Here is a 12,872-nt window from a genome sequence, read left to right as displayed (position 1 = left end):
TTAATACAATTATTGTTGAATAATGAAGAAAAATTTCAATGAATTTAAAATGTTTACGTACATTTAACTTCATTGAGGCTTTTCAAACCTATTTTGTATTTAGTGACATTTGACGTTAGTAAGTTTTTGTCAATCTTGAGTCAAAAGCATTTCCGAAAATTCTGAGCTATAATAAAGTGTAATAAAATAAGAGATTCAGCTCGAAATAAAAGATAGTGGGCTAGAAATATACCTTCGATTTCGTGTTTTTAACATTGTGTTAAGAGTCTCATATTTTCCACCTTAATATCATTGATTCCCAGGTTGACCCCTTTATTTGCCCCTTACTGGAGCACTATATAACATTTTAATAAAGTCAAGTATCGAATTTAAAACTACTACTTGAAATTTAAAGATATGAGAAGTTTTCAAATGCAGACAAAACTTTAAAGATCAAGTTTTATTTTATTAAATAATTTTGTTATTTTGATAAATTTTAAAAAACATGTTAACTATGTGCACAATTTAAACGGAGATTTTTGGTATGTTTCATTCTTTTAATATTTAGAACTTATTTTATTAATTTATTTCTTTTTTCTCTTTTTATTTTGAATTCCGCAGTAATGAAATTTTTCTGGATAAGAAAATAACAAAAACCGTATAATCTGAGCGCAAAACAACTTAAGAAAGTTTCAATCGCAGTTTTTTCAAACTTGCGTAAGAAACTTTTCATATTTTTTCCAACACTTTTAATTTATATTTTTTGAGAATCCAACTTTTGCCCACCGAACCAAATAAATCACAATATGTTGATAACGTAAGTTTTTTTGTTTAAATAAAATTGTTTACCTTCTATATTTAAGTTCTAAACAAATGCATATTTAATTTAAAATGACAAATTAATCAACATGATTCATTCATAAGAATGTAATTTATTGATGGAAAAATTTTAAAAGAATTAAATAATTTATTATTGCAATTTATTGATTGGCATAAAGGCATTAGGCACTTTTAAACAAAACACACAAATATTGCCAACCTTGCTTAGATATTTATCATGAACATGAATCTATGGAAAATTTATACTTTGAGTTGTTAAATTTGTATTCATGTGTAATGTGCTTAAGCTAGTTATTAAATATTGAAAACGCAGTGTGTGCAATTATTAATAACAAAAAATAAGTGAATCATATAAGTTGTAAAGTAGTTATGCTTGAAAAGTTTAAAAATGCAATGGAAATTTTATAGATTGGCAGTTATCGTCATGGAAGTTGTTTTGCTTATTTTTTGTTTTTATTAAAAACATTAAATGAAACAACCTGGTACTATCCTTGATGTGAACATTAAAATAAAGGACTCAAGTTAATTCGTTTGAGTTTTTAGTTTTTTGACTTCCGTAAGAAATTTGCTTAAATAAACAAGGTAATGTTGAAAATTAAATACAGTAAAACAACGAATGAATACAAGAAGTAATAGCTTGAAGAATGTTTTTGATAGCCGCGCTTGACATAGCTGACAGAATTTTTAAATTTCCCAAAAAAGTTAATCCTTATAAGGATAAAATCTGGAAAATTAATTACAAAACATTTCGCCAAAGCTTTTTGTCTAGATATTAAAATGTATACATTTTTTAAAAGAATACTAAATTTGGTGCACATAATTTGAAAGTTGAAATACAATTATATTTAAAGTACTCGAAAATCCTAAAAAAATTTGGTGGCGCAACAGTCCGTTGAGAACTTTTCAGGACAAGAATTACTATTGGAGAATTTGTCTTCCTCGGAAGAGGCAGTACCCGCGATGGCATAGGCAGTAGGGTGGGCCGAAAAAACAATTTTTTTTTTATTTGATTCGCAATACCTTACAAAAGTTGTTAATTACCTATCTGAGTAAAACTCTGAAAAAAATTTCTAAATAAAAAAATATCTTCCGTTCGCGCATTCCATTCAAACTTTTGAAAAGTTGCAAAAATTTGCTAGTCTTTTTATTTTAAAATGATATATGCCTCTGTGGCTCAAAATTAAAAACAGCAAAAAGTTTACAGATGGTCCGAAAATTGTTTTTAAAACCATCAGAACATCACGGTATCTATCTCAAAACTTGCTGCAAGTTATTGACCCTGTGATTGAGCGGAACGCATTTTTCGCTCACCCCGAAAATTTGCTTCTTGCAATGATAGTTGATGAAAATAGATATATCAGAGAACTAGGGTTGCGCCGAATTTGCAAGGCACGATCGCTTATGAAGGGAAAGCCAATTCGAAACTTCAACACTCCGAGGATAAATTTTGTTGCTACAGACTACACCGACATGATTTGTTCGGACACATGTAAACTTTCTCCTCCTCTCCTTTTAAGGAGGATCACGGATGAAGAAATTAAACAACTGATACACTCTGGCACACCTGTGGCTACTGATTTTGACGATTTTCCTTGTCACACACAAGCAGTAGAACGGTGTGTAAAGCTCGTTTCTGAAGCTTCAAAAAAAGTGTGTGGAGTAGACGCAACAGATGGCTTGATAAGAACCACTCTCCTGTCACGGTCCATTATGCCTGAATTTTTAAAAAAATCAGACTTTAAAGTGCAAACTATTGAATGAATTTTTTTTGTTGTTTTATTATTTTATTTTGTTCTAATCATAGTTATTTGAGTAAGCAAATGTGATGTACAAAAAATTGGAAAATCGCTCATTTTTGTGAAAAATTGTAACATTTAACTGCTTTGCGCGAACGTTTAACAATAAACATTTATTAAATTCGTTGTTTTTTTGTTTTCTTCATGCCTTAAACTCATCATTAGGACCTATTGCGTTTTTATAATAGTACATTTTGTATTTTTTTTTAAATTAAAGAAAACAGCAAATTTTCACAACATTTCAAAAGTTTGAATGGAATGCGCGAACGGAAGATATTTTTTTATTTAGAAAATTTTTTCAGAGTTTTACTCAGATAGGTAATTAACAACTTTTGTGAGGTATTGCGAATCAAATAAAAAAAATTTGTTTTTTCGGCCCACCCTAATAGGCAGGTATCGAACCATGACAGTGCAACACATAAACGACCTTGCCACGGTTACTATACACTCGAAAACCTTAGATTTTTAAAATAAATTGTTAGTACACATTCATTCCGTTTTGTAATGTTTAATGTTTAATAATGTTTACATTTTAACATCGTAAATAGAAGATGACCCATTTTCAAGATATCGTGTTTCAAAAAAAAGGTTTAATATTTTTTTTTTTAAATCAAAAACCAAAACAATGAAACTTTTATTATCAAACATTATTGAGAAGTTATAAGATTGTACAGAAAATTATTGAAATTGGTTAATAAGTTCTTGAGAAAACTTAAGAGAAAAGAGGCTGGGATGCGACCCACACTGATAACATCACATCCTGTTTGTCGATTTGTCTTGCTTAAAGGGTTTGTAAGTTTTCCTGCTTTGTTAAAAAAGTAACCAGTTAAATTATTCAACAAAATTTAAAATTGCCAACAATGTTTTGCATGTGATGAATTAGTTTGATTTCAAAATCTATTTTGTTCGAAAACCAATTTTCACCAATTTTAAAAGCATATCTTAAAAGTTTTATATTTCTAACATAATATGTTATATCTATATAATATAAACAAATACAAATTAATTTGAAGCCAATGTTTTCTTTATTCACGAGATATAGAGAACTGGACAACAATTTTTACCAATTTTGAGTACTATTTTTTGTAGATTTATTTTTTTTATGAAAAAAAAACTGTTTGCTAGGTTTAAAAAAATACAGAATATTGAAAAAAATATTTTTCATTAAATAAAATTAATTTGAAGCCTATATCCAAAAATTTTTAAGAATGTATTTGAGTCGAAAATCAATTTTTACGAACTTTTGTTATTATTTTCTTTTATGTTTTTAATTTTTTTTTTAACTGTCAATTTGATTTTTCCCAAATTGTTACAAAATGCTTACAACAATATTTAAAAAAAAATAGTTTAAGGGCAATGTCTTTAAGTTTTGGAAAGTTAATTGTGTCGAAAATGAATTTTTACCAACTTTTATTAATTTTGTTGTTATTTTTTATAAAAAAAAATCATCACTTCGATTTTTCTCAAAATTTTGCTCAATGTTAAAAACAATTTAATAAAATATAAATATAGTTAAAAGCCATAATCTCAAAGATAATTGATTCGATATTCAATTTTTACCAACTTAAGTTTTTAGGTTTTTATTTTTTATAAAAAACTGTCAATTCGATTTTTCTCAAAATTTCACCAGATGGTAAAAACGTAATTATTTGTGGAACAATGATGTTTCGGAGATAAAATCATTTTTTATTCGTAAAATTTTTGAGGTGACACACTTTTTTTGATTTATAAAAAAACCGTGAATTGAATTTTAAAACGTTACAATATATTATACAAAATTTAATTCAAGTAGCTAGCGTTTTTGGTTCGTAATATATTTAGGGTTAACTAAAATTTGCACATTTTTTTTAACTGCTATAGTAAAAAAAACAGCCGACGCAATTTTTTTGAGAGCCCTTTTTTCTTCTTTCAGCTTTTTTATCTATATAACAAAATTTATTTGAAGTCGATATCTCTTCTGGTTCTTGATCTATGGACAACGAAAAAAACGTCGCGAACGTACGTACATACATACGCACGCTCAGAAATATTTCTTATAATCTTTTATTTCGACTCTATTAACCTTGAAACGTCGAGAAATATCAAAATTTTCAATTTGTCAAATCGGACCCATTACAATAACTTTCTATGGGAAGTTAAAAATAACGGTTTTATGGGGGAACATTCGTGGAGCAATAAAAACACATTTTTTTTTTAATTTTGATAGAAGCCAAGTTAAGAAACAATTTAAAGAAAGTTTAAAAAAATCTAACAGTTTGTTTTTGAGAAAATTGTAATTTTCAATTTTTGACCAACAAAAAAAAACGAAATTAACGACTAACGCGAATCGTCTTAAAACATTAATTTCCAGTTTTAAACTCAATTGTTCCATACACTGGCAGACGGATGGATGGACGGAATCGGGGACCCACTTTTTTGGACTTCTATACCATTGTAATGTTATGTTTGAATAAATTGTCGAGTTCTATTTTTTTTACAAATGCAAAGCTTGTAATATAGTTTATTAAAGTCGCAAGTAAAGAAAGTGAAAACTTAAGTTGACCCCAAATGTTTCCCGAATCGAAAACATTACTAAAAGTTGATTTTTGATTAGAAAATCTAGTCAAAAATTTAAGGTATTTCCTTTATAACTATTGTATTTTAAAAAAGAATATTGTTTTCAAAAAATACAACAATTGATAAAAACTGAATACTTCGAATACTTCGAGAATTGATAAAGGTATTGACATCAAAAATTATTTTATTCTATGCAAACGTTTTTTATTTTATCTATATTTTTTTATAAGTAGTAAAAATACCCAAATCATAGCAAACATGTTCCTCTAAAAATGTTGGGAACAAAAATTAATATTGAAATCAAACTTATTTTATCATATGCCAAATATTGCTAACTTTTTGTTACACTTTTAGAGCAAACGAATTTCTTTTACAAAAACAACAAAAAACTGATAAGAAAAAGTTTTCGGTATTAGAAGAACTAAGAAAGATATTGACTTAAAATTTTGCATCTCACACAAAATATAGTTATAAGTATAGCCAGACAGCCGTGGGCAGGAAGTCATCAGTTTCGCTTTACTTTCAAAACCGAAAAATGAATGTCCCTGTTTTAAAAAAAAAATTCTCCACATATCTCTTGAAATTGACTGTACAAAATGAAAATAAGAAATCTTCACGTCTTGATTTAAGAGGTTAGAAAGCTTTTTTTGTTTGAAAGGCTTTAAATATTTGTTTTGTATTTTTTAAAACCTTTGGCTCTTGACAACCCTTTAAATGAGATACAACATGAATATTGGCAAAAGTTTGTTAACAATGAATTCTGGAACTTGCCGATGCTTACTTCAATTTTCATAATATTGAGCTAACTTAACAGTTTTTTAAGAGCACTTACAAAAGGGTTGATTTGTGATATCTGAAAAAAAACACAGAAAGTCCCCAAACTATTTCTTCCGGTACGATTCTTCGGAGAGTTGGCCCAATTGTTTGTCCAATTTAATTAATTGTACTAAGAAAATTTCTATGATCTTTGATATAGAATTACAGGATCTACGTTTCGATAGCTTCTTTTTTAAAAAAAAGTAAAACTTTCTATTAATTACATAAACTAAATTTCACCCCCTTCACCCCTCAGCAACATTTTCGAAGTTCAACTTTGTCGGAAGTTTATTTAGAAATTATTGTCTTACTTTCCTAAAAGCGAATGCGGGGTTTTTGCTTGTTCAAATCGAAAACATTTTTGTAGAAAGGAATGGGTGCGTTTTTCAAGTTGGTTGCTGAATTAACCCCTAATCACGTAGTTTGCGAAATTTCTGATAGACTTGTAGATATTACAATTCAAACAAATTACAAAATTTTAGCTTCTAACGTGTTTTTTATAGCTATTTCTGAACGTTAATATGTTGCCAACTGTAAATTTATTTGCAAATAAAGGATGACAGTTAAGGGTTAGTTGCTAAAAATGGTTTAAATGATGCTTGTCAGCTTTCATTTTTGGTTGGTTTCTATGTTGCCATCATTTTATTGAAAGAAATGAAAACTTGAAAATTTGTTAATTATAGGATCTTCTTCTCCTTTATCTTTTATCCCGCATTTCGTCAGCCTCAGAATCAAAGCTTGTAAATCACAAATTCAAACTGTACCAAATTACGATGCTTATGAGTCTTTATATAAAAAAAAATTAGGAGTCTTGAAATTATGGAGTTATTTATCTATTATCTTTATTGATTGCCTAAACTTTGCTACAAAATAGAATAAAAATCAAGAACAAACTAAACTTACGAGTATTATATCATATAACTCAAAAAACCATGTATTTTAAAATTTGCATTCGTTATCCTTTCTACCCAAGATCTGTAATCAGCTTCACTTGAAAATCCAATTTCGCGAACCATATTTTTAACATGGATTTTATGACTTTATATCGAAATTTTGATCATAAAACTAATCACAAAAAAAAATAAGGGTATAGAACGCAAAAACGCACCTACAGCCACAACATTTTTATTGTTAATCGCTTCGTCATCGCTTTATATCTCCATCATTGCATCGCCTTACAATTAATATTATTGCATTACTAGCCTCATTCCTCTTGTTGGTTAGTTAAGCTAATATATATTATATACTTGTATATATCTATAGACAGATAATATGTGTCTTTTTAAAAAAAGGCCTTCCAAAGTCAGTCTTATGGCTTAGTCTATAAGCTTAGTGACCATAATATTAAAAACTGTGTGAGCTTCAGTCGGACACGCTTGGTGGGCTTTTGGTCAGGTTATTTCTTTTTCAAATTATGTAATTGAAAATTGGGTTGTAAAAATAAAATGTGCGACTTAACGCGACGCGACGACGAACTTGTTTGTTGCTAATTTCCTATGAATTTTTAGCTGAGTCTTTGAAAGTCAGGAGGGGTTCGTCGAGTCCGTCGTCGTCGTCGTCGATGTTGGTCTTTGGTTTGGTATTTCAGTAGCTACAGGGTATATATAGAAATGGTAAATGAGAGTGTAGACTTAAAACGCAAATATGATGCAATTTTGTGCATTACTCGTGGTATGTGGGTACAACAGTACCTCAAGACCGAGAGTGTAAGTTCCAATGGTTATTTCTTTTTTTTTTGTAAACATACAAATATTACATGTGGGAGAAATGGGAAGACATAAATGAAAATTAATCTGATAACATAATAACCTGCATCAAAATTTGCATAAATGGACAACAATCGACAGCAAAAGAGTGTTAGGTCCATAATAATGGTTAATATTTCCTATTAGTCAAAAGTGTCAATTTGTGTGTTTTAAGTGATGGAACATGTGTCATATAAGACAATTTGAGTTTTTAAAAATTAAGCAATCACTTCACTTAGTATGGTTAATGCATTTAAAAAACTTGAAAATATACATTTGCTGTGGGTTGAAAAAATGAATACATCTCGACCTAATTAATAGAAAAAGGTTTTCAATCTTTCAAAATACGATTTAATTTTGTTTTTATTTTATTTTTATTGTAACCAACAAGGAATTCTTTGAAGTTGGTTAGTTTAACATTAGCACTCTACTCACGCTTCAAAAATTGAGTTATATCAATGTCAATTTTTTATAAGAACTCATACAAAATTATCAAACTTATATGAAATGCCTAATTTTGCCTAAATGAAATGAAATTCAGCAATGAACAAGTTAATCAATTTTCCAAACAAAAAATACCTTTTAGTCTTCAATATCTAGTTTAGCTCTATTTCTTCTTTCAAATATTTAAATCAAACATTTTACACTAATTTTATAGACATATAATTTTTTGAAGGAGGTTTCTGACAGAATAGATCCCCCAACGACTCTTTTGATTCTTTTGTACTATTTCATATAACCGGATTTTTTAACTATTTTGATTTTAATTTTACTTAACATTTTGGAATGCTTAACTTGCTCTTCCTTCACTATAAACTTCTTTAAATGCATCTGAACAGAAAGGCGAAAAAGTGATACTAAGCCAGCTTCCACATTATTTATTATTTATTATTATTATTATAAGCTTTTATTTGCCATTATTGATATTTTGTACAATATTTATTTACATTTTTGTTTACATTTTCTGTTTCTTTTAAATTAATTACATAATTTTTTTAAACAACTGTAACATATTAAAAAAAAGCAAAGTTTGAATAAATAAATAGATGCGTGTCAAAATTTTATGATCTGGCATAAGCCTCCCCCAATGTAGCCCAAAGATCTCTATCTTTTGCGCCATTGTACCAACTTTGTCTTTCTTTAAGCAAATCGTCTGCCCATCTTTTCTTCGGCCGTCCAATTGGTCTTCTGCTTTCTGGTGGTGTCCATTTTGTAATGATTTTTGCCCGTCTTTTGTCCTGTATTCAAGATATATGTCCTGCCCAATTCCATTTAAGGAGTTTCGCTCGTTCAACCACATCCGTTAAACCATTTCTTCGTCTTATTTCTCTATTTCTCACTCTCTGGCTAATTCGTATGTTAAGTAGTTTTCTTTCCATCTTGGTTTAGCATATTCTTAAACTTGAAGTCAAGGATATAGTCTGTAATCCACACCTTCAACATAATTTTTAATAAAGGTATTTTTAAATTTTATTCTCAAAAACTAGCTTTTTGAAGCGACTTCGTCCGCATTAGATAGTTTTTCTGGATAGTAGTATGAAAAAACCTGAGCTGTACTCTTTTGTACGTATATATGTTTGAATTTTGTCGAGATGGATGATGCCATACTAAATGTGATTGTCGTAGGTTAGGTTAGGTGAGGTTAATACATATTAAGAAGAAGATAGGTTAATGCAATACATTTTTATATACGTCGTTTTTTGTTTTTCCTTTTTTGACGAGAACATAAAGATTTTGTGGGTTTGAGACTCGTGAGCACGCTATAATTGTCCATGAGAAAAACATTTTTTTTTTAATTTACACCTGCAACTTTCAGCGTTTGCCCCGGAGCTCTATTTATTGTTTTTGCAAATGCTGCTTTCAGAGGAAACTCTACTCTTTTAAACTCAAACGGCAAATCGGTTGATGATTATAGCTTTTATAATATATCGTCCTATAGGTGAGTTATCTGTAGCCATGTACCATTACATAACTTTGGTGCGTGAAGATTTCTCATTAACAGGACTGGAACACAACCTTCAATCTCAACTTATGAGAAGGCACCCATGATAATTCTAAAGAATCAGGAAACTCTATATGAATTGATGATACTTGCTCCGTGTCCATAACGTTGTCTACTGAGACAATTGTTTGTCCCGACATAATTTGTTCGTTTATCTGGCTTAATATCTCATTATTTGGAGCTAAAATTGCCCTCTCACACAACCACTCCCGATTGCCCATATTTATATGCAGGTTTGGATAGACATTACTTTTAAATTCATCTGTGCTAAAGACAATTTGACAGAATTCATGACTCAACGTAATCGAGCAATTACAGTCTGTTGGCATACAATACTGGCATACTGGCAGGGTCTGTCTAAAGTTGCCAGTTAAGTTGTTCTTGATGTCTTTCAGTGTACGATCTAGTGCTTCAACTGCTTTTTTGTGGGACATTGTACATTTATCTCAAAACAACAATTTACACTGCTGCAACATTCTTCCACGCTCACCACTTTTGCTGATATTAAATACTGGCGTTTCCTAATGAGATAAGTTCAGATAAGTTAAGTGAGCATCTAAGAATAGCAAACCACCTTCTCCACTGGAAATTTTGTGTATAACTATGTCAAAAACTATTTTTTGTTCTGAATTTAAAAGTGGAGAGTCCTCTGTTATTCTTTGCAAGTTTAATATGTTCAACAACTTATTTCATAAGGGTTGGGAATGCGTTGTTTTCCCGTAATAGCAAATTTTATCCAAATATTATTTAAATCTTTGGTAATTTAGGAGTGAAAGTGATCAGATTCCCGGGAAAGTAATTTTTTCAATGGGAATGCGTTGTTTTTCCGAGGTCAAAAGTAACTCATGTCCTTATTTAAGTCTCAAACTACCCCTCTTCCAAAATTTCATGCAAATTGGTTTAGAAGTTTAGTCGGAAGTATAAATGAAATTCAATAAAAGTCAACTCACCAAGTTATCCTTTATTTCACTGTTACAAACTTAGTCTTTGAGATTGGAATTGTTGTTCAAACCTTCGCTCCGAAAAATTATTATTCAACAACTTTTTTTTTGCCAGATCCGTTTTCACTAGTTTTTAATCTACCTTTAGCTCAAGGGCAATTTCCACATGTGTTGAAAAGCTTATTTGTAACCTCAGTTCACCAAAATCGCCCAAACATTGTATTATAAAGTATCGCACAGTTGCCAAGCTGTCACATATTCCAACATTTTTGAAAGCGTCTACTTCGATATTTTAATTTTTCATTGCAATTCTCTGGTTTTCAGAAATTCAAGTCTACAACTACCAACTTTGTTCAATTCGTGTTCTTTATAATCTCGGTGCTTGAAAACTAAAAGAAGTTAACGTGTTCTCCACTGACTTAAGCAAAAGCCATTGACTAACTATCCCACAGAGTTGTACTCTTTGAAGCGATTTTGTTGCAATGGATTTCTTCTTACCTAGAAAGTTGCATATACAATGTTCGCTTCAGATGCGCTCTCTACTATCCTTTTCTTGATACCTTTGATGTACCACAAGGTAGCCACTTAGGTCCTCTACTTTTTACCCTCAATATAAATAATCGGGAGTTCATTTCAAAATAATATTTCCATATCTCACTTTACGCTGATAACACCAAATTTTTCGATTCCATTACGTCGATGCATGATTCTAACCTAATTTAACTAGATCTTGACAGTTTCCCAGTCTGGTAAAAAAAAAACTGTTTAAACCTTAGTTCAATTCCTTTTTCAAAAAAGCGATTAAAAACTTTACACCTTCAGTTCTTTCTTCATAACCAAACCATTCACTCTGTTGAGGTCATTCCCGACCTTGGGGTCTTAAGTGACCGAAAACTATATTTCGAAACTATATGCGCACGGTTTTGTAAAACGTTGGTCAAAAGAAAACCCGATCTATCTACATCACCTTTTCCCTTCCCCTCCTCCAAAACGCCTCTTAAGCTGGCCTTCTTTTCAAGGCGCACATATTTTAAGAAATAAAAACGTTTCCTTCGGTTTGTCCTTCAGACCTACCTTGAAATAGACACTATAATCTATATACGTGTCGGTTCCCTTTACTGTACAGTTTCTAATAGCGAGCCTAAGTATTCGAATTGAACTTTTTAGGGTATCATTTGAAAGCGGTTTAGAAGCTCCACTGTTTAGTAGTATCTGAAACCCGGATAGCATTAAAAATGTTAAAAAATGTGTGGTTTACTTATCAGATAAACCAAATAAATAATAGTTAAGCAGGTTAAAAGTCCTCATCTCATGATTGTTTACAAATATTTATAACGTAGAATACGTCAATAAAGTATAACCTGAGGTAACAGACGTCATTAAACCTTACTTTTTCGTCAAGAATTAAGTGGAAAACAAATTGATGTTTAATGTTTAGTAACGTGTCTGACATCACAATTCTAAAGTCCAAGATTGAAGACATCACAGTCAAGATTTTAGACATCAAAGTTTAGATAGCAAATAACATGAACTGTCTCTAAATTATGGCACATTTCTGATATTATAAGGCTTTATTTATAAATAGCCTAGATGGAAGGCGTCATTAACAAAACGGGGGTTCGTCACTTAATTAAAGTTGGCATACCTAACATTAATGAAGAATTCTGACTTTAACCTTTAACTTTTTGACTTTAAGAGATTTAACACTCACCATTTGATGCTGTAATCATTTTTTACAGGTTTAAAATTTCGAAAACATAAATATAAACAAATTAATAATTAATAACTTATTTCATAAAAAAGGTCCTTATTGCCATTGCTTAGGTATAACTAAGAGTTGTAGGTCCCTATAATCTCAAGATCCCTATAAGTCATGTTTATGTTAGATAAAAGAAAAACAGCTACATTACTAACTAATCTTAATTACTTCCAACCGTTACTTTGACCCTGTCATTCATAAAACAACATATTTCTAGAATATTTATTTTTATAAAGTGAAAAATTAAAATAGAAACTTGAAATTAATTCATAAAAAAAACTTGATTAGATAAACGGCCTATACTAGAAACTACTCTACGAGTATTGTAAATGAGTTACACGTGCAAGTTAGTGGTTTTACTTGACACAAAAAATATCAATTAAAACAAACAGAATAATTAGTTTTTTCTTAAATGTTTATAAACCAATAGTAAAATGT

At 30.0% G+C, this 12,872-nt stretch overlaps 1 protein-coding gene across 3 annotated transcripts in view; it reads left to right on the top strand.

The window, feature by feature from the left end:
• LOC129941086 (ABC transporter G family member 23) overlaps positions 1-12,872 on the top strand; it is a 179,879-nt gene that overhangs the window by 127,275 nt on the left and 39,732 nt on the right. Inside the window, exon 2 of one of the 3 annotated variants that reach the window (XM_056049631.1) lies at positions 601-796. The exons of the other annotated variants lie outside the window; for them this stretch is intronic. Coding sequence (XP_055905606.1) covers positions 786-796 — 11 coding nt within the window. The 5' untranslated portion in view covers positions 601-785. The remainder of the gene's footprint in view (positions 1-600; positions 797-12,872) is intronic. 3 annotated transcript variants of the gene reach the window in all.

Source organism: Eupeodes corollae, chromosome 1, assembly GCF_945859685.1.
Source record: "Eupeodes corollae chromosome 1, idEupCoro1.1, whole genome shotgun sequence".
Classification (NCBI taxonomy): Eukaryota; Metazoa; Arthropoda; class Insecta; order Diptera; family Syrphidae; genus Eupeodes; species Eupeodes corollae.
This window is presented reverse-complemented; position numbering and strand designations above follow the sequence as displayed.